This window comes from Peromyscus leucopus, chromosome 1 (assembly GCF_004664715.2).
Source record: "Peromyscus leucopus breed LL Stock chromosome 1, UCI_PerLeu_2.1, whole genome shotgun sequence".
In the NCBI taxonomy this organism is placed as follows: domain Eukaryota; kingdom Metazoa; phylum Chordata; class Mammalia; order Rodentia; family Cricetidae; genus Peromyscus; species Peromyscus leucopus.
The window spans coordinates 106,187,702-106,210,275 of record NC_051063.1 but is presented as its reverse complement, the minus strand read 5'-3'; the positions used below and the strand labels follow the sequence as shown (position 1 = coordinate 106,210,275).

The 22,574-nt window shown below is 45.5% G+C and overlaps 1 protein-coding gene across 1 annotated transcript in view; it reads right to left on the bottom strand.

Moving 5' to 3' along the window:
• Uvrag (UV radiation resistance associated) overlaps window positions 1–22,574 on the bottom strand; it is a 269,111-nt gene that overhangs the window by 11,951 nt on the left and 234,586 nt on the right. The window contains exon 14 of the mRNA XM_028877489.2: window positions 9,671–9,762. Within this exon, the coding sequence (XP_028733322.1) occupies window positions 9,671–9,762 (92 nt within the window). The remainder of the gene's footprint in view (window positions 1–9,670; window positions 9,763–22,574) is intronic.

Sequence of the window (22,574 nt, the reverse complement as noted above, 5' to 3'; positions counted from 1 at the left end):
ACTGCCCAGAGGACCTCTGGACAAGCAGTGTAGAGAATGATTTTACAGGAAGCCGGAAGTTGACAATCTTGGAATTGTATTCTAAGCTGAGCTTAAACCCAAGGATTAATGATCAGTGGTCATTTTGGGGTTGGGTCAGCAAAGAGCTTATCACTAAGCCTTCTTGAAATTTATGGTAATTATGAGCTTTCAAAAGGCCACCTGCCAGTCCTTGTTAACACGTGTTCAAGGAGGCCTGAAAAACAGTGGCCTTTAAAGCAGCTTTTCCATGATTTCTCCACCCATTCGCTTAAGCACAACCACCCTCCAAGGCCTAACTCAAGTGTTACTTCTTCCTCGGAAGCTTCTCTGACCATGCCTATCTGAACGATCTCTGGAACACACCCTGATTGCTCTACAATTGGCACGTGTGTTTCAACACACATTTCCAGCAGACATCTCTGGACCTGTATTTGCTGCTTGTCAGTCTGAGTCTCTGGGTAACGAGATACACAAAGAAGTTTCCTGCAGAGAATAAAATAACCACAATACCAAGGTGTATGCTATGCACATTGCAGGAAGAAGGGAGTCAGTTGGGAGCTTTGGTAGACAAGGCTGTATGTATCTATCTAAAAGGTGCCTTGGAGGATGTCAATCAGGGAAAGAAGGGAAGGAAGAAACATCAGAATGAGAACATGAATATATCCGTGTGTGCTTGTGTGTGTGTGTGTGTGTGTGTGTGTGTGTGTGTGTGTATGTGTACGTGCGTGCGTGCACGTGCAGGGGTCTAGAACAAAAGGGCATCCCAGCTGTAAGCCGGGCCTTATAAACCAAAACCGTACGTGAGGGATCTAGCCTTCTGTTTCTTGAAGTCCAACCTTTCGCTTTGTGATTTATCACTGCACAGAGCTCAGAGTGCATACAGTAACTTGTACCTGGACCTTCCAATACACCTTGGCTGATCTGAGGTGTGGCAAGTCTAAGACATGCTAGATTTAAAAGGCTTCTTATGAAAAAGTAAGGTAGGGAGCTGGAGATGGCTCAGAGGTTAAGAACACTGACTGCTCTTCCAGAGGTCCTGAGTTCAATTCCCAGCACTCACATGGTGGCTCACAACCATCTATAATGAAGTCTAGTGTCCCCTTCTGGTATGAAGGTTTATATGTAAGCAGAACATTGTATACATAATAAATAAATACTTACAAAAAAAGGAAAAGTAAGGTAAAAAATAGCTTATTTCTAATCCTTTTAAGGGGCTGGAGTGATGGCTCAGTGGTTAAGAATACTTGTTGCTCTTACAGAGGACTGTGTTTGGTTCCTGGTGGCTTAGAACTACCTGTAACTCCAGTTCTGGGGATCCGATGCCCTCTTCAGGCCTCTGCAGGAACCTCGACATGTGGTGCACATACATATACTCACTCAGGCACACACACACACACACACACACACACACACACACACACACACAAATAAATCTTAAAAAGTAATTTTAATGAGTATATGTTGTATTATTTTAGTTAGATAATCTGGATTTTGAGTTAAATCAAATACATTATTAAAAATCAAATTTCCCTGTTGCCTTTTCCCTGTTAAAATGCATTTATCGCTTGTGCTATCTGCTGACTAAGCCCTGACACAGGGACTTGGAAAACTGGTTGCTGTGACAGTGTTTCCAACTCCGCATTTCCTGGCGACTTTTTAGATCTTCTAAATCGCATTGGGTAGATATTACTTTATAATCAAGAGGATAAACAGAAATTAGACAGAAACACCAAGAGCAAACATCTTCAGTCTGGATCAGCTCGTTGGTGGAGAAGGCAGCCCCAGTGAGTGAAGAACTCTGTCACTGGCAGAAAGTCTGAGCACAAAGGATGCTGGACAGCTGTTCTCCATCCTGACCGAAGACAGAAGAAAGCGGAAATGGGTGTTAACCGCAGGAGGGGGGCTGTAAGTTAAATATAGGGAAGAATTTCCTGAAGTGAGGGTGTTTAAACTCTGGAATGAGTTATGGAAGGAGCCTGTCCCCCAAGGTCTTTTAAAGTTCCACAGATGCCCATATGCCTGTGTGTTCCTGTCTGGAGGCAGGGAGATGGCCCGTCAGGGCTCCTTCTGAAATAGCTATCTTCAGAGTAAATAACTCCAGTAAAACTTTCTTTTTCATTTACTTTCAACTAGGCCTCGCTTTTTGTATTAGGATGCCAGCCTGAGAGCCACACTCAAAAGCAAGCCCATGTGATACTTAAGTAGTACTCTTGAGACTTCAAAGACAGTGTCATTTGATCTAAATTTAAAGACTATCATCAGCTAGCTGTGTTTCGTAAGTCCCTTGGAGGTCACCTGCCAGAGCCCAGTTCTGAATCTGGAATAAGCATGACTCAGGGGAAGGATGAGGGGAGACGTCTGTAAAATGTGAGGCTTTTAAACGTTCTTACTACTGCATCGAGGTGATCTTAAAGCGCATCGACTGTTTACTGCAGACCTTCATTATAACTTTCCCGAAAGAAACATCTTTTCCTAAATGTGCCAAAGCAAAAGCCAGCCTGGTAGGGCAAACCTGTCATCCCAGCACTTGAGGGGTGAGACAGGAGATCAAGAGTTTAAGGGGCCAGGCGGTGGTGGCGCACGCCTTTAGTCCCAGCACTCGGGAGGCAGAGGCAGTGATCTCTGTGAGTTGGAGGCCAGCCTGGTCTACCAAGTGAGTTCCAGGAAAGGCACAAAACTGCACAGAGAAACCCTGTCTCGAAAAACCAAAAAAAAAAAAAAAAAAGAAGATTTTAAGGGAAGCTTGGGCTACACCAGACCCGTGTCAACAAGCAAACACCCGAGTGCTAGAGTTCTTAGGTAACAATCTTTCCCTACTACTTCTATTTAAAGGAGTTGAGCACAATTTTCTCCGTTTGCAAAGGAAAGCAAGACAGCAGCACATGGGAGGCAAAGGCAGGAGGATTGCTGCAAGTTCAATACTAGACTGCCCCTCCCTACCACCCCTGGGGTGGGGGAAGGGAAAGGGAGAGTGGATGAGAAGCAGAGTGGGTGAGGATGAGGACGGATGGGAGCAGGAGGATGAGGAGCATGGTGGATGGGGAGGATGGAGAGCACGGAGGATGGGGAGCTTAGAGGATGGGGATCATGAAGGATGAGGGGCATGGAGGATGGGGAGCATGGAGGATGGGGAGCACAGAGGATGGGGATCATGAAGGATGAGGGGCATGGAGGATGGGGAGCACTGTGTTCCAAGCCTGCTTCAATGCCAGCTCTCCAAGGAAGGTCCACAGTCCTCAGAGCAGCCAGTAAAGGAGTTCCTGCCAGGTCAGGTAACTTACACATTTAGAAAATGCCCTTTTATATTTTATATTTTATATTTTTATTTTTGATTATTTATTTTCTGTTCCTATTTCATCACCTTGATTAGACTCTAAGTGGCAAGAATGCCCCTGTGGGTGTTTGTCTCATGAAGAGGACAGACACAGCTTAACATTCACTGCTTTGTCCCATGCTGGGACTACCAGGTAAAATGGATGCAGACACCAGCGCCACACTGCTCACAAGCCCTGTGGATGACATTTGGTGGCAGAGGTGACCCTGAGTCACTGAGAGGATACACCTTTGTCCCACATCTGCCCTGTGCCTGGTGGTGAGTGAAATACAGCTTAACTCCACCTTGATCTGTCAGAGCATCTGGACAGGGCAGGGGTGGGCTGTTCTGGGTGGCAGGAGCTAGTTAAAGTGAATCACTGTGGGCAGAAATGTGCGTGTTATATCCGTTGAGATGGGTGGGAGAGCCGGGGAGGTATATATGCAAGGCCCTGTAGGCAGACATCACTCTCCAGCTCTGTGCTGGGTAAATCGTCACATGGCAGTCAGCAGCAGCAGCAGCAGCAGCAGCAGCAGCAGCGGCAGCAGAAGCAGCAGCAGCAGCAGCTTGCAAGCACATTCCTCCCTGACCAAACTCAGCCCTTGAGGCGACTCTGAACGTGTCCATCAACTTGAGTCCTGGACCACTTTGGAGTTGGCAGAAAAAGAAAAGGAAACATATAGGGCATCTATGGCATCGGTGACTTTAACCAAAGCATTTGGGAGCACAGTCTCGAGGCTGAAGTTCTGCCCAGACTGCTATCAGCTGGCCGTTTCAGGGGTCCCCGTCACTAGGACGGGAAACCAGGGATCACTTGGGAAAGCTGTCCAAAGCAGTAAGAACCACGCCCATGCTACTGCGTGTGAGGAGAAAAGGACTCCCTTCAGGACTGGCCAGGTCGTCCTAAACACTAACACTTTCAGTATTAGTTAAGAATTCTGTAATACACAGGGAAAAAAATCACTTCATTAAAAGAGCCTTTATCACTGCCCTTTCTTTACAAAATCAAACAAAACAAGCTGACATACAACTTGGACGCTTCCCTGAGGAATTCGATGAAGCCATTGATCCTCTGCCAGCTTGGAATCCTCGACACCAACAGGACAGGGAGCGGTGTGCCTCCACGGGACCTATCTGCCAGTGGTCACCACTGCAAAGGGTTCCTTCCTAGAAGATGGTAAGTCTCCCCAGGAGATGAGACATTAAGTGACTCCCCAAGGAGGAGCTGAGTTTGTTTGGCCTTTGCCCTAAGGAGCATGAGCTGGGGGTGGGGTGGGGGAGCCCCCAGTCTACAGAGGCTCTGGGAAATTCTTGGATTTCCTGAGGCTGAACCGGCTTGTTCTGGCTTTGTTTAGGGTTGCAGAGTCTGGCCTCCTGTGGTGGTCTTGACTTGGAATCACTAGGAAGCATTCACTTTCCCAGTACTGTGCCTTGAAAACAGTGGCCCACTTTTCATTAGAGAACCAGAAAGTGGTCATTACCACGAATTTGTGTTAATGCACCGGCATGGTTGGCATGGCTGGCACAGACGGGCACTACGTGAACGTTAAGTTTAGGGCTTAAAAGGTTTGCTATGCCAGTGCCAGGAGACTCAGACTCTCTTTTTATTGCCTCAGGCTCACGGGTCAATGGCACTCACGGTCATTTCATTTCCCTGTGCCTTAGAACTGAGTCACTCAAGAGACAGCGTTAGAAGTGGGGAAGGGCAGCCACGCAGCAAGAGTGGACACTGACATCAGTGTTTTGGGGAGATGGTCTCAAGCCCCCAGAAGGCCCAATGGCCACAGTTGCAATAATTTGCTGCCCTCCCTTTCTCCTCTCTGTTCTTTGAGACAGGGTTTCTCTGAAGACCAGGACGGCTCTCAAATCAGGGATCCATTGCCTGCCTCTGTGCTGGGATGGTGATTTGTGTCTTACGATAAAGATTCCTTCCAGCTTTTTATTTCTAATTTTGTATTCTTTTCCTTAAAAAGCATGAGCTCTCAAGTCGAGTGGTGGTGGTGCTATCTTTAATCCTAGCACCGGGGAGGTAGAGGCAGGTGGATCTCTGTGAGTTCAAAGACAGCCTGCTCTGCAGAGTGAGTTCCAGGACAGCCAGGGCTACACAGAGACCATCTTGAAAACAAACAAAAAAAGCACAATCTCTCTCATAGTCTAGTTTCTTCCCAGTCTTAAAATAAATGTGCACTGTAGCCAAGTGGTCTGTTCGCCACAGTAAAACTTTTGTAGTTTTAAAAATGTTTCCTTGTGAGGAGCAGGGATAGTGCATTCTAGACAGAGCTGAAACAAATGGGACAGCCAGGGCCAAACAGCAAGACCATCTCTCTCCCTGAGAACGAAAGGGGCAAGTAGAATCAGGGAGATAAATCGCACTGGTCCTGCTGTGTGGGTCAGGAAAGCTGGTGATCAAGACTAGGACGAATGAGTAAAGGGGGTGAGGAAAGGGAGGGGTGAGGAGAGGGAGGGGCGGGGAGAGAGGGGCGGGCCCAGTGGTTAAGGATGAAGGTTTGTAGAGGAATTCATTAGATCCAGCAGGAATAAAGAGGAATGCCGATGTAGTGAAGGCTGGGGACCCGGGCAGCCAGGGCGCCACTTCCGGAGAGGAGGCCTGCAATAATAGCAGCTTTAAGGCGGCATTGCGGCTCAGCCTGTAACCCCAGCGCTTGGGAAGCAGAAGCAACAGGGACACCAAGGCCAGCTTGAGCTCCACAGTGAGTTCCAGGCGAGTCTGGGTTATAAAATGAGACTCCACCCCCCCCAAACAGAAAACAGACCCCCAAATAAACATAAGACACAAACCCTCAAAACAACAACAGAGAATAAGGGCAGCTTTAAACAGGCCGCTGCCTGTCTTGCTCCAAGAGGCAGTGTTGGGTGGGCTGCAGGGCTGTGGGGCTGCGGGGCTGCGGGGCTGCAGGGCTGCAGGGCTGCAGCGGTCCAGTTTGCAGGACAGGCTGACCCCCGACACAATTTTGAGCATCACAGCACAGAGTAGATAGTTTTTGTTTTTCACACATGGTCTCATGTATCCCTCTCTCTCTTTTTTTTAAAAGGCAGGTCTCCCATAGCCCCGGCTGACCTGAAGCTTGGGAAGACCCTGAATCCTGATCTCCCCACCTCTACCTTCTGAATGTTGAGATTTAAGGGATGCACACCACACCTGGCCAGTGAAGGTTTTTTTTTTTTTTTTTTTTTTTTTTTTTTTTTTTAAACAGTGAGAATGGATGTGAATTTAAGAGAAGAGGGAGAGAGTGTGAGACTCTAAGATGGAGCCCTGGGGAGCTCTGGTACTTAATGATCAGGCAGAGGAGCTGGACTATGTGACTAGCGGGAAGCAGGAGAGAAAGAACTGTGCTCCCGCCAGGAAGGCGGAAGTAACCAGCAATGTCGGAGGCTGCGCACATGCTGAACAGGCAACACAGGACAGGACAAACCTTTGGGTTTGGCACAGAGCTTAGCAGGCCCCTAGCTAGATACAAGAACCTCGGCACACGACAGAACTCGGAATCCGATCAGAGTGAGGTTAACGAGGAAGCGAACATAAACACGAAAGAACACAGACAGCCCTGGAGCTGTCAACCCAACTCCCTCACCGACCAAAACCTATGGGGCGTTTGCTTATTTCCGCAGACCGTAAGACGCGATGACCCCTGCCCCACATGAACTGCTCTCCAAAGAACTGGAGGGGGAAAGAAAGGTCGTCATTTTATTCTGTGGTGAGGCTGTGACAACCTCATCATCTCTGGCCGTGACAACCAAAATCAGACAAGGAGTTTATTTGTTTGTTTTTTTATCCTTTCCTTTCTTCTCCTCCTCCTCTTTGTTTTGAGACAAGGTCTCATGTAGGTAGACAGGACTGGCTTCCTCATTTGGCTGAGAAGACCTTGAACTTCGGATTCTCTACTCTTACTCCCAGTGCTGAGATTACGGCATGTGCCACCACACTTGGTAATCACGCATTTGAGAGAGCTAGTTATAGGCCAGCCAGAGATTCCTGGAATAGTCAAAACTCTGTTTAAAACAAAAAGAGAAGGGGGCTGGAGAGATGGCTCAATGGTTAAGAGCACTGGCTGTTCTTCCAGAGGTCCTGAGTTCAATTCCCAGCAACCACATGGTGGCTCACAACCATCTGTAATGAGATCTGGCGCCCTCTTCCGGCCCTCAGGCATACATGTAGACAGAATGCTGTATACATAATAAATAAGCCTATTAAAAAAAAGGGGGAAGGAAAGAAGAAGGAAGGAAGGACAGAGAGATGTATAGGAAGAAAGTAACAAAACATTGTCTTTCTAAAAGATACAGTTTTCATTTTACTCTAGCTGGCTTCAAACTCACTGAGGGTGACCTTGAAACCCTGACCTGCCTCCATCTCTCCAGAGCTGGGATTACAGGCACATGCCTTCACACCCATGAGATGCCATCTTTACAATTAAAAGGCTCAATATCATCAAGCAATCAAACGACTCAAACAAAATTCTAAGTCAATATTCTGAGTCAGGTCTGGCACTTTATAGACCCACACAGAACTTTCTGCAGACCCAGCGGAACTTCCCACTGGTTCAGAAAGACTGAGCGCATCTCCTCTTCCTGTTTGCTCAGGAGCTGTATGGGGCTCCCTGTCCTCTCACTCACACTCTCTCACTAGAGAATTTTTCTGTGGGTGATTTAGGGGCAGACTCTTCGTAACCTTGGCTCAGCATTCCCTGGGTCCTGCGGGATCAGCTGACGGCTCTCTGCAGTGTGCTAAGGGCCTCCTCTGTAGGAGAGCTGTGGCTCTTCACATCTAATGCTCAGGGTAAGTTTAATTTTGAGTGATGTCTTTGCAAACCCTTTTTATTACAGATCTAAAGCCACTTTTTCCAAGAGGCTTTATCAGTAATAAAACTGACATTTTGATTGCATTAGTCTGTCTCTTGTATCCTCGCTCTCAAATGGCTCCAAATGTCAAGGGAGAAGAGGGATGCCATTTATTGTGCATCCTCGAACCACAAGCAGACGTACAGCAATTACATCTTATAATAACTAAGGAGGGGGTATGAGCCTCTGGAGAGAAGTAGAACAGCGAGGCCGAACAGGCAGTGTGGACACCGACGGCTGGGCACCCAGGAGAGGTGGTGACCGACGGCTGGGCACCCAGGAGAGGTGGTCCTATCCAGCAGCGGGGGGAAGCTCCTGCAGTGATGACGCAGCTTCAGTCTGCGCTTAGGATGGAGCTGACTCTTCTGGCCAAGAATCAGGCAGGGCTGTGGCTGCCTCTTTCCCTGCTATCTTAGGTGGCTAACACTTGTGTTAGGATCACCTGAATTGTATGCGCTGAAGGCAGGGATGGAGCATTACATGACCCTCCCCAGAGAGGGTGGGTGGCTCAGTAACAGAGACAGGGACATTTGCCATCACAGGTACTGTTATTGTTTTGCATTGAACCTTGATTCTTTCCCTGTATTTGGGCACTGAGGTCAATATCAAGCTTTGATGGCTATTTTGATATTCTGAGTAGAATGCTTTCAACAGCAGAGCACTTGCCTAGGACGACTTCTTTGTAAAAAAAAAAAAAAGGCACCTGAAACCTGTCATTCTGATGGTCACATGGGACAAGGACAAAGGCCAGACATCTGCCAGAGATGCTATTTTCTCATCATCATCATCAAGGCCCGTCTTCATGGCTCAGGAGAGAACGAAGCCAGTACTGTACTTTCCGTCTCACGTCTTAGCTCATCTCAGCACACTGGTGAGATGAGCAGGCAGGGATTAACAAGGGGGAAATCAAGGTTTGGGGAGGCCAGATTTTAAACCCATACATTCTACAAGAACATCTGGGCTCAGAAGCCAGAGCTTCTTCCAGGAGCCCACCACTGTGAGTCATCACCTTCTCAGGATTTGGTAAGTTATCGCCCGCTGCTCCAGGACACAAACTTCAGGATCCCTAAACGTCATGAGCCCAGTTTCCATTTACTCAGGTCATGTGAGTCTCTTTAATGTTGAGGCTTCAAGTGACAATCAGCCCTCGTGGGACATGGTGACAAAAGGCACATTTTGGTAGCATCCTGTGGCTCAGACTCTAACTCTAGCTGCTGGTCCTGATGCTCATTTGAAGGGTCCACTCTTCCCAGCTGACTCCCCTTATTACTTGCCTCTCCCCAGAGGGTGCTGTGCTCGCTGCCTTAGCCAGGCCGGAGCTTAGGTTACAGGTTGAGACGGGTGCCTATTCTTTTCTTCAGATGCCTCACTGCAGAAGAAAGTCCAGCAGGCAGGCACAGAGCCATGTGGATGCCCGGCAAGCTTTCCAGGCGTCTCACCCACATCCCAGATGTGGGTGTCAGACATAAAGATACTCACCACCTGACCATGAGTCCATGCTCCATGAAGTTTTTCAGGTTAGGAAGGGTTTGCCTCAAGTCTGGAGTCCCCAGGCCATGCTGGTATCTCAGCTGCAACAGGAGAAGAGAATTTTAAGATGTTTTGGCAGATTCTACACAATGTTCAGGAAGACCTCTGAAAGAGCAAAGATTTAAGTGTACGACTTCAATCAACTGCATCAGAGGGACAGCGGTTAATGGCTCTTCACATACCATTACCTTCCTTACACCTTCAACTTGAAAACCATGTGGCCAACCACGGTTTTGATCTAGTCTTTTCCATTCCTAGACCTTTGTAAGTTTTCATAACACCACAGATATATCTCACAGGAGTATTTTATTTAAGTTAGAAAAAGGTTCACTTATTTTATTTTATGACTGTACTGCCTATATGTATGTATGTATGTATGTATGTATGTATGTATGTATGTGCACTACATGCGGTCTAGGGCCCACAGAGGCCAGAACAGAGTTTAGGATCTTTTGGAACTGGAGCGACAGGAGTAAACAGTGTGTAAACAGAGGTAGAACCTTTTGTCCCAACCACCAGGTCCCAAATAAACACACAAAAGTTTGGATTTATTACAGAACACTTGGCTGATGGTTCAGGCTTATTACTAAGTAGTGCTTACATCTATCTATCTATCTATCTATCTATCTATCTATCTATCTATCTATCTATCTATCTATCTATCCATCCATCCATCCATCCATCCATCCATCCATCCATCCATCCATCCATCCATTTATTTATTTATTTATGGAGCTGAGAATCGAACCCAGGGCCTTGTGCTTGCTAGGCAAGCGCTCTACCACTGAGCTAAATCCCCAACCCCCGCTTACATTTAAATTAACCCATTTCTACTACTCTAACGTATTGCCATGTGGCTGTGGCTTTACTGGTCCTCTGTCATCCTGCGTCTTGGGTGGCTGGCTCGTGTTTCCCCCGACTCCACCCCTCTTCCTCCAAGTCCTCAGTTTGATTGTTCCACCTAATCTTATCCTGCCTTGCCATAGGCCAAAGAGTTGATTATCAACCAATGAGAGCCACACACATTCACAGCACACAGAAGGACCATCTCACAGCAGTTGTGAGCCACATGTAGAAAGTGCTAGAAACTGACCCTGGGTCTTCCACAAGAACAGTGAGTGCCCTGAAGCACAGAACCATCTCTCCATCCCCTTTACTTTTATCTTTGTGTATATGTGGTGTGTCTCTGTGTATGTTTGCATAAGTGTGTGTCTGAGAAAGCTGGGAGAGGCTTTTGGGTCCTCTGGAGCTGGAGTTACGGGCTGGTGAGTCACCAGACGTGGGTGCTGGGAATCTGGCCTCTGCTAGAGCACGTCATACTCTTAAGCACTGAACCATCTCTCCAGCCCCTCAAAAAAATTTAAATCACATGTATTTATGTCAGTTTTGACAGGGGTTATGCTCTAGATTTCTCTACAACATTCACCATGTTTTACGTGTGATGTGAGGGAAGCCTCTTGAGGTTTTATCCCTAGCAGCACAAAAATAAATGAAAGAAAAATAAAGCAAATTTACAAGTTAAGTAAAACTTGGTTACCAAAAAGATTAATTTAATACACAAGCATCCGCACTCAGTCGATTTTTCAGAGTGACACTTAATGAAGAGTTTACTCTCTGGAACTGAGACTATAAAGGGGAATCCCAAAACCCAAGCGAGCTTCTAGAATGTTTTGAATGAACATATACATCATGTAAGGGGGCAGAAGCATACTGTGTTAGAACAGGAAGGTGTCTTGGCTATTATTTAGGCCAATGGTAAACTCCTCAGGGGCACAGGTTCATCTGGGCAGACAAAACTAGTCTGGGCCTGTTTTCCACAAGCCATTCTATCCATCCACTTTGCCGACTGAGGAGAAAATTGGTAACAGTGCTTGAGAGGCCACAGGAAAATATTCTTTCCCTTTCAAACCTAGCTTGGTGACCTGAATCACCTCCTGAGATTTGCTAGCCTTGAATTATAAGATCTAATCCATATTAAATGACATCATTCCTTATATTAATATAAAAGCATTTTTCCATACATTGATAAAAGCAAAATGGCTGATATCCCAATATGACATTCCTGAATTCATTGTTTCAATAAAAAGTTGAAATTGTTTACACATGGCATGGAAATTTCACCTGTGATTCATACTGAAAAATATTAAATATTAAAAAAAAAAAAACCCATGTGGAATAGCAGGAAACTGTGTCTCTGGGCCAGCACACCGTCAACTGTCTGCTCAGGCTTCACCATGGAAGGTGGGTGTTGAGTTGTTTTCAGAGACCACAGTGAACATTTCTCTCTTAAGTCTGATTTCAATCAAAAAAAGAGAAAATAAGCCTCCACTGAGGCCTTAACTGTTCGTTACATTGCACTACTGTGTGAGCGAGCACGGAATCTCAGGATTTGTAGTTCAGGGAGAAAAACTGGACTGTCTTTCCAGCCCCTGGAAATGAAGAAATGGAGGCTCCTGAAGGCACATGGCCTCTCGGCTGCTCAGACTGGAGCCTCCTGATTACACCTCTGTGCTCTCACCACACCAGTCTTCCGGTTTCAGCAAAGGGAACTCAAGGAGAAATGTTTATACTGTGGGGCTGGCCTGTGGCTCAGACGGTTGAGCGCTCTCTTTGCACACACAGAGCCTTGGGTTCGATTCCCTGCACCACATAAACTGGGCATGGAGGTAGAAGCCTGCAATCCCAGCACTTAGGGGGTGGATGCAGGAGGACCAGAAGCTGAGGGTCATCTTGGGCTATATACTGAGTTAAAGGTCAGCCTGGGGTACATGAGACCCCGTCTCAAGAAAAAAAAAAACGGTTCCTATCATATGTATTTCTATATGAATTCAGAGTTTAGTAATAAAATACAGGTACTACCTAAGAAGTCTAAAGGAGCACAGGTTTATAATAAAAGGATAACAATGCCTGCCCTCCAGGCGCAGCTGCTTCCAACTGTTTCTTCCACATCTTCACCTTCCTAAACACTATTAACATCTCCCCCCGCCCACACACACACAGCATCTACCGTGTTCCTGCTGTGGGAGAGGAGAATCCGGTCACCACGCGCAGCTTCCTCCGCACAATCTCGTCCACTCTCACTAAACTCGGGGATTCGCTCTATTCACTCACACACGCTTTCCTCTCACTGTCTTCAATAGATTCAGTAGCATTTCTTTTTTTTTTTCTTTTGAAACAAGGTCTCATGTATCCCAGGTTGGCCTGAAACTTGCTATATAGCCAAGGCTGGCCTTGAACCCTCAAATTTCCTGCTTCCATCTCCCATGTGTCTGATTACAGGCATGTGACACTACATCTGATTTCAGATCTCACTTTTTCTTAAATCAATATTCAATGTTGAACTTATCATGTCTCCATAAATACTGCTCAGTGCTGAGCCATAGAATGGACTGACTCTTCCTTTCTTGTTGCTTGTTTGAAATCAGTAAGATGCCATTTTTTTTCTGCTTGCTGAATTTTTAAATGTACTATCAATACACACTCTCTTCAACTGTGATGAAACCTTAACTCTTCTCCATCTGATTAGACATACCAAATCCATTCATTAAACCCGGTTCTCCCTGAAGAGATGTATATGGTGATATTCTATTTGTATTAAAATGTTATTTGTATGTTAATAAATAAAGTTGCCTGGAGGTCAGAGCTATTAGCAAGCCATAGGAAAGCTGGGTGGTGGTGGCGTACGCTTGTAATCCCAGCACTTGGTAGGCAGAGCTAGGTAAGTCTCTGTGTGGTCAAGGATACAGCCAGCATTGGATACACACGCCTTTAATCTCAATACCAACCATAGAAGACCTGGAGGTCTATACAGACAGGCAGTGACAAGGCAGTCATGTGGTTGGGTTTACAACCAATGAGAAGGCAGAACAGAAAGTCTATATAAAGACTTTAACACAGGAAGTAGGTCTCTTTCGGAGAGGTAGGACCACTGCAGGAGGAAGGGTAAGGTTTTAGCTCTTAGCTCTGACCTCTTGGTTTTCTTCTTGGCATTGGTTCTGTGTTTCTTATTTAATAAGACCGTTGGTTACATCTACAGATGTATTTTCTGAAATACAGTGAATCAGTTCACTTATTGGAGTTTCATTTTTCCTATGCATAAAGTGGGGATGTTTCTTGCTCAAAGCACACAGTGTGGCCCAGGCAAGTATTCAAGCAAACAGCCTTACAATCATCAATATGCAAGCACATTCCTTCTGTTTGATCCCCACAGCATCTACCACTAGGCTGGGCTTAAAACTTGCTTAATAATGGCGGTTACTTAACTAATTAGAAGGGAATTGGCAAAGAAAGGAATGAGTTACTTCTCAAAGGGCAAAATCTGAAGTATAATGCTCAAGTCTTTAAATGCTAATTTTGACTCTGACTGGAGAGGCAGTGATAAAAACACACACATTAATAGCTTCAAAATAATAACACAGGAAAATGGAAAGGCTGACATATGATGTGGGTGGTCAGAAACCTGAGTGACAGATCCCACTTGGCTGTGTGGCTATGTGCGAATTTCTTCCTGGGTTGAGTCAGTCAAATATTTTCAAGCCTTTAAAAATTCACATTCTTTAACAAGTTACCCTGGTAAGGGATTGTCAAAAACAGAAAGGAGAAGAAAAGAGAAAAAGGGCAAACTAGAAAAGAAAGGCACAGGGAAAGAACTGGGTTCACTGAGTTCCGACGTCGCCTTCACCCTGTCACTCAGCCGGCACACCTTCTGGTGCCCGGTGGGTGAGCTGTCTCTGGAACCACACATTTGGACAGAACCCTTCTTACCATGTAAGCCCTCCAGCAAGTTATGGAACCAAGAGGACCAAAGACATTTGCCTTCTGGCCTGCTGTGGAAACTGATGTGTGTAAGGACAGTTCTTGGTTGTCAACTTGACTACATCTGGTATTAACTAAAGCCTGAGCTGCTGGGTACACTTGTGAGGGGTTTTTCTTGACTGGATCATTTGGGGCAGGAAGATCCACCTTAAATCTGGGCTATACTTCACTCTTGCTGGTAAATTCATTTCTTCTCTGGTATTAGAGCCTACTTCTTCTGGATTCTGACATATACTGAACATCAGCTGAGATATCCAGCCTCTTGGACCAAACAACTATTGGAGTCTTAGACTTTCTGTTGGGAGGGAGCCATTGCTGAACTAGCTGGACCACAGCCTGTAAGCCACTCTAATAAATTCCATAAATATATCTATCTATCTATCTATCTATCTATCTATCTATCTATCTATCTATCGAAATAGAATCTAGAGAACCCTGACCAATACAAAGTCTTATCTATAGAGGATGGAGGCTCCTGAGGCCTGCCTTTTAGAGGATGAGCACTGGAGAGGTAGAGGCAGGAGGATCAGAAATTCAAGGCAGAGAGACCATGAGTTCAAGCCAGCAAAAAGCTGCATTCTTCTTGTCTCTATGGGACCTTGCCTCAGCTCCATTAAAGTCTGCCATCACTAACCACCACACTCTCTGCACCTAGCTACTTCTTCCACCTCTTTTCCTACCGGGGAGGGGAAGGACAAGGGACCCAGACAAATAAAATATTGCTTTGGGTCTAACTGCCTCAAATTAGGCTCTGAAATAAACAACTTTTTGTAACAGCCTCTTCCTGTACCACCATTCAGAGGCTGGGCAGTTCGTAAAAGAAATTTTGGTTTCAGTTAGCCTGAAGTTCAATTTCCTCTGATTGGTCTAGGACGCCATGAAAGCAATTAAATTTTTCTGCAATTCAATGGTAGGCAATGAGGATAAAAAAGTGCAGCACTCAGGAGGCAGAGGCAGGCAGATCTCTGTGAGTTCGAGGCCAGCCTGGGCTACAGAGTGAGTTCCAAGAAAGGCGACAAAGGTACACAGAGAGACCCGGTCTCAAAACAACAACAACAAAAACTCAAAAAACAAAACAACAAAAAAGAAAGTGCATGCAGATAATAAATTACATGGGAAGTAGACAAGTGATGCTGTGGTTTCCCTGAATGAATTAAGCACAGCATTGTCTAGGAGCAAACGAAACTCCCTATGCCCAAACAGCCTGGAGGAGCTGGCTGTATAGTCACTGGAGTAGACAGACAACCAGAGCCAAGAGTACGTTCACACCACAACCCCAACTACAACCATGCCAAATTCCAGGACACATTTTCTTCTCGCACCTCCTTTTGAGTATAAAGATGCAGTACACCATCTCATCCCGAGACCTGTCCTGGGCTGTGAGTTTTACCAAATGAGACAGGTTGACCTCGATGTTGGAGCTCTAAGGGCTTGGCGTGAACTGGTTACACATCACGGCGAGTACACCACATCGACAGGTACTACCTACCCTCTGCAACTCCAGGGGTGGAGTCGGAACACACGGCAAAAGTGCACTTCTGATAGCTGTCCTCCTGATCGGAGAAGCTGGGTTTCATATCCAAGTACTCAACTTGAGTTTTAATTTTTAAACACAGTTTTTCTAGGTCAAGAAAGACTCTGGGGGTTTAGGAATCATTTTGTCATTTAGGTTTTGGCGGAAGAGAAATTCACTTTAGACAACTTGTGCGCTCACACACACCCCAAAATACACTTATCCACACAAGGCCACTTATTGCGTGGCTTATTACTTCCATATGGAGTTTGAGCTTGAGCTGCATGAGATGTTTGATACAAACCGTCTGTTACTGTGAGGGAATGTGGATTAATATGTGGCTTCAATAAAGGTTACTAAAAGATCAACACTTTCGTGATGGGATTACAATGAATTTGACTACAAAGAGAACTGGTCTGCAGGAACTGAAAAGCAAGAAATTAAAAATGTACATATGCATCAAAGACTTAACTTGAGAGTTCTGGCTTATGTAGTTAAAAATCTCTGCAGGATTGATTCCTAATATTTCAACTCAAGATGAAAAACTAGGATCCCACTGTCTTGAAAAGAGCTAGATTATGAGCTTTAAAAAAGGGCACTACCATGTCCAAACCTGCCTTTCTAGAAGAAACTACAACTCATTCAAAGCCGTAGAAAGGCAGCTTGGAGAGTTTTTAGCATGAGCAATCACACTGTTTCTTAGAGTGAGTCTTGACAACATACATCTCCAAGGAAAAGCATAAAAACTTGATTATGAGCCTCTGGTTGCAAGAACAACCTAAATACTTTCCCAAGCCCATCTATAAACACATGCCAGTCTTTTCCAGGATAGATGGGCTGTAATGTAAACACTGGACACGGCCAGGCCTGCCACCCTGAGTTCTGAAGCCTCAGCTCCACTGTAACAGCTCTCCAAAGCTTCAGACGCTCTCCAAGGCACACACACTATCAACCGCCCTCAGAACATGGATTAATACAAAAGCCAAACGGCACTGAAAACCCCTTCCCACCTGCTTCACTCACCCTGAGGAGGAGAGGTCCCGGCAGACCCCAGCGCAGGCTGAGTCCAAGCCCCTGGGTTCTAGCTACAGGCTCTCCTCTTGGCACTGTGTTGCTTCGCTACATTTATAAAGCACAGGCTGTACCTAAGTCAAGCTTCTCCTTACAAAACCCCTCACATTACAAACATCCTCGGTATCAGAATCGTACAACGAAGCCACTCTACCCATCTAGCTTGGTAAGACAGTGACTTCAATGGGGGTTATGAACAAGAGCATGGGTGAGGGATTACCTACAGACGCATGATAACTCACAGGTGGTTCCATCATCCAAGAAAAGGACCTCCTCCCTAGTGACCATTAATGGCTTATCTGTCCTCAGAGAGGGACGGACCTCAAGTGCCACTAGTGACCTAGACCTGCGCAACTTTATAAGTCCTCTTCCCTTCCCCAAGGGATGTTAGGGGACCCTCTCTTGTCTCCCGTCAGTAGTCAGAGCGGCTCTGATCTTAAGATGGCCACGGCCATGTCATGCTCAGAGGACAGAGTTTCAGGGCAGAGAACTGTTACCTGCTTTGACCCCGCAATCAGCCTGAGTCTCCATCACTGACAGTCCCTGTGAGTCAACTCATGAGGATCAGCAATTAACATTGAAGTGGACAAGCAAAACACACTTGTGAAAGCAGCTGTAAGCAGTTTTAATTAATCGCCTTCAAAGGAAGGCCATGTGCTAAAGAGTAAACAGAACTGTGTGGAATCCACTGGTGTAGATGCCCATGCTGTCCATCAGGCCCAGCCTTTACTTCTGTCCCCAGTGCTGACAGACCGGCCGGCACACCCCGATTTCACTCATGACCTGCTCTACATTAATCTCTGACCCAATCAGATCCAATTCAGCTTACTGCCTCTTGTTAATGCAATCTGACAGCATTTGGAACTGGATATTAGATCAAAATTGTATTAGAGTATAACAAAGATCATTTTCCAGAATGTTGCAGAACAGTCATACAGAATAATATTACTTATTATTATACATGTAGCCTTTAGCGTTTGCCCCCTCTCATTAATGACCAAGGTCCACACAGGTTGTAGCACATGGGAGGAGTTTATGCTTTTAGTTGCTGAGTGGTAAGCCACTGTATGGCTCTATCCACAACTGCTTCTCTACACCAAGTGACCGTTATTTAGTTGTCTCTCTGTTTTGCATATTAAGCAAGGTGCTTTAAATACTTGGATACAGTTTTTGGTTGGATTTGTAGTTTTGTTTTCTTTGTAACAGTATCTGGGAGTGGAATTGCTGCTCCAATGGCAGACATATGGTTCATTTTATTTTATAGATACCGAAGTTTTTCAAAGAAGTCAGTGATTTCACATCCTCTGCATCAGAGCATGAGCGCTCACTGTCAGTATCTGATATCGTCAGTGGAAGATTTGTATCGATTCTGGGGCGGGAGAAGCTCGGTGCAGGGCTACTTCTCTAGCACGCACAAGGTCCTAGGCTCAGTCCCCAAGTGCCTGTGCAACAGTGCCCCTGCTGACTAGAGCGAGCACTGTGCCTCCTGGCCTTGTTTGCCATCTTGTCTCTTCTGGCCCACCTGCATTTCCATGAGCTGCGGCTGATGAATACCTACAACGCATTCAGTTAGTAATCCTCTGTTTAACACCACTTCGATCTAATCTAGCTATAACAGACCTTGTTGATCTCAATAACACTATCCTGAACCTAATGGGGACCCACAGGGAGGAGGAGAAGATGTATGGAAAAATAAAAGTGAAAACACTATCATAATGTCAGGGATTCCTTCAGAAGCATTCAGACAATTCAGGAGGGAGTGGTGGCTCAGTCTGTGACCCAGCCCCGCTGTGGGATGTCTTTCTGTATGCTGTGAATATGTGGGCTCCCACTGGATAACAAATAAAGCTGTTTTGGCCTATGACAAGAAAGCTTATAGCCAGGTGGGAGATCTAAACAGAGATATAGAGAGAAGGGCAGAGTCGGGAAAGACACCAGCTGCCACCCAAGAAGCAACAAGATGCCAGCAGATCAGTAACACCACAGACACATGGTAACATACAGATTTATAGAAATGGGTTAATTTAAGATGAAAGATCTAGTTAGCAAGAAGCTTGAGCCATAGGTCATACAGTTTGTTATTAATATAAGCTTCTGGCCGGGCGGTGGTGGCGCATGCCTTTAATTCCAGCACTTGGGAGGTAGAGCCAGGCGGATCTCTGTGAGTGAGTTCGAGGCCAGCCTGGTCTACAGAGCAAGATCCAAACAGGAATCAAAACTACACAGAGAAACCCTGTCTCAAAAAAACCAAAAACAACAACAACAAAACACACACACACACACACACACAGGCTTTTGAATGATTATTTTATAGGCAGCTGTGGGACTGCAGGGCAAGGCAGGACTGAGAAATTTCTGTCTACACAGCTTAGGAAGCTTAGGCAAGGATTGTGAGTTTGACAACAGCCCAAGTACAGCAAGACCCTGTCCCCCAAACCAGGGAACAGACGACTCTAAGTTTCATAGTTTCACTGCAATAGAAAATGGACTCGAGCTGGAGATGGCTGATCTGGTAAAGGGCTTGCCACACAAGCTGAAGGACTTGAGTTTGATCTCAGCACCCATGTAAAAGTGGTGGGATGCATGTGTATTCCCAGAACTGGGGAAGCAGAGGCAGGCAGATTCCTGGGGCTTGCTGGTCGGCCAGCCTAACTGAATTGGTGAGCTTCAGGCCTGTGAGAGACTGTTTCAAAAATTAAAGAGGAGAGTAAAGAAGATACCAGATGTCGATCTCTGGCATCTCATGCATGCACATATACAAATTAATTTAAAAAATCTGTTACTGTAAATTTGGACATATAGCAACAGAGGCCCATTCAGCACTTTCTACACAATATATTAGCACAAATACCACATCCGATCATTAAGAGCAATTACTCAATTCAATAATTATTGAACAGTCTGTGTGTGCTGATGGTTACGAAGGCAAAAATATGTGTGTGCATATATGTGTATGAACACACACATATGTAGTAGGGTAATTTGGAAATGATTTGAGATTTAGAGACAGGCTTAAACTGTAGAGTTTGAATTTGCACCTCAAGTTTGTGAACACTGCCATTTGATTCTCAGCCACCTAAGAGTGATGATCTTCCAGACATCCCGATTCATTTCCAACCTGTAGCGTTCCCTCAGTCTGCAGGACAACCACACAAGATAGGTGGTGTGAATTCAGATCCATGCGCAAGAAAGTTTATAAAGTTAAGGGCATTACCTGCCATTTCCCCAGGAGCGAATATGGGAAGCTGGCATTTGAATTCAACTGAGAGTTGGACCATAGCACATAGTTTTAATATTTACACTCTGGTGAGTAAAGATTGTCTTCACTTGTTCCTTATTTAATAGCACTTACAAGGAGACCACCAGTTCCCTAAGAAATACATTCCTTCTCTTGATTTCCAACAGTTACATTTCTACTCAGCTGTTTTTAAGTTAAACTGCACATATTTAGTCTTCCATCACTTTATATTATTAAATTAATTCCCATAGCATCCTTATTGTTCTTTACATTTTCAAACTTTCTCCAGCTTTTTTTTGGAGACTCTGGCAATCAAGTGCTTTAAAGGGAATAGGGTTCACTGGAGTGCACTTTTCTTTCATTGATACATTTTTTCCTCTAAAAAGGTTAATTTTGTTACAATATGCTACTTTATGTCTTCGAGTTGTTTTTTGGAAGGTCACTGACTTCACATACGCCCACTGTTTAGTCTCTGGTTGACCATAAATAAACAGAGCTTCAAAAACACCCCAAACCAGCAAAGAGCATGGTCAATGCTCTCCTGATTTGTTTTGGAATAATATGAGTCACTGTTTGATCTAACAACTCATTAAGCAAAAAACAACTCATTGGACATATATTTGTATCAGCCAACTTCCTTTCACTCCAGTGAAATTCCTGAGGCAAGTTAACATGTAAAGAGAAAAGAGCTGTTTTGGCCCCTGGTTTTGGAGGTTCTGGTCTGTGACCAAGTGGCCTCTGGTGAGGTAATGTTGTCATGGCGGAAGTGTGGCATGAACGTGTCATCTCATCAGCCAGGGAGAGGAAGACATCAGTGCCCCATAATCTCTTTCAAGAACTTGTGCTCAGTGATGGCCTACAAGGCTCCAGTCTCCTTAAGGCTCCCCCACCACCAGATGGCAGCACTCAGGACCAGTAGGGCACACACCCAGGGGAGCACACTGAATGCAAGGTCTGAAGGGGGCTCACAAAATCACCGTCATCACTACTCCCTGGAAAGAGATTACCCACTAAAGGGGTGATGATTAAGTAAATCTATAAAGGAAGTAGAACTCCCTTCTTTGAGTTTGAAGTGGACGACAGAAGGCATCATTTTAAAATGACCCCATCTCCTCTATTCTCCAGCGTTACTGTTTACAAAGAATGGAGCTATCATTGGTCTAATCGAATCACAAACCTTCAGAAGCATTTTTCCCTGGGGGGGGGGAAGCAAAAGAGAAAGTCAGAGAAATTGTAGGTGAGAGAAGGGCCGGATGGGACATTTCTGGCCAGAAGATGAGAAGTCATGAGAGAAAAGGTGGCCCCCAGCTGGCAGCCAGCAAGAAAATGGTAACCTTAGACCTATAGCTGAAGGGAGATGAACTCTGCCAACAATTTAAACAAGTCACAAGCGGATAATTCCCAAGAGCATTCCGGTAAGACCAGGAATTCCGGTAAGACCTAACACCTTGATTTTGGCCCTAAGAGACCCTGAGCAGACAAGCCAGCTGAACCAGACTTCTGACCCACATACTGTGAGATAATACAGGCAGGTGAGATCCCATCTGTCCTTTACCTGTCATGAGGCCAGCCCTGAGCAGCTGTTGACAGATGTTCAGATACAGGATGGCCAGGTGAGAACATCTGTGCGACTCTATCCAGCACTTCCAACACACATCTTTCTCCTCTGCCATGTACCAGGAACCATGCGGACAGCCCCCGGGAAGCACACTGGGTTGTGGCCAAACTCTAGAGGCAAGTTGAAGTGCCCGGGGGAGGGGGGCAGGGGTGGCGGGCAGGGGGGCAGCAGGGAGGCTGGAGAAGCACTAGAGAATATCCCACCTCACCTGATTTGGGGAGTAGATTTTATTCTTCATTGATTGCAGTTTTCTAAAATCTCTTGATAGTTCATTAGGGTAAGAACTAAATTAGATGTTCCAAAGTTCAGAGGACACAGATTGGGTGACTCAAAACACACGAACAGGACAGCTCTGCCGCAGCACAGAATACGGTTCCCACACCGGGAGACACAACACGAACTCTTTGAAAAATTTTGAGCATAATAGTCACAGTTCAAATATCACAACACTGGGAGGTAGAAGCAGGAGGACCAGAATTCAATGTCATCTTTGGCTACAGAGTGAATTTGAGGTCAGCCTGAGTTACACAAGACAACTTCAAAAAAACCAAGAAAAAAAAATCAATGTAAATAAGACAGAGATACTCACTATAACCAG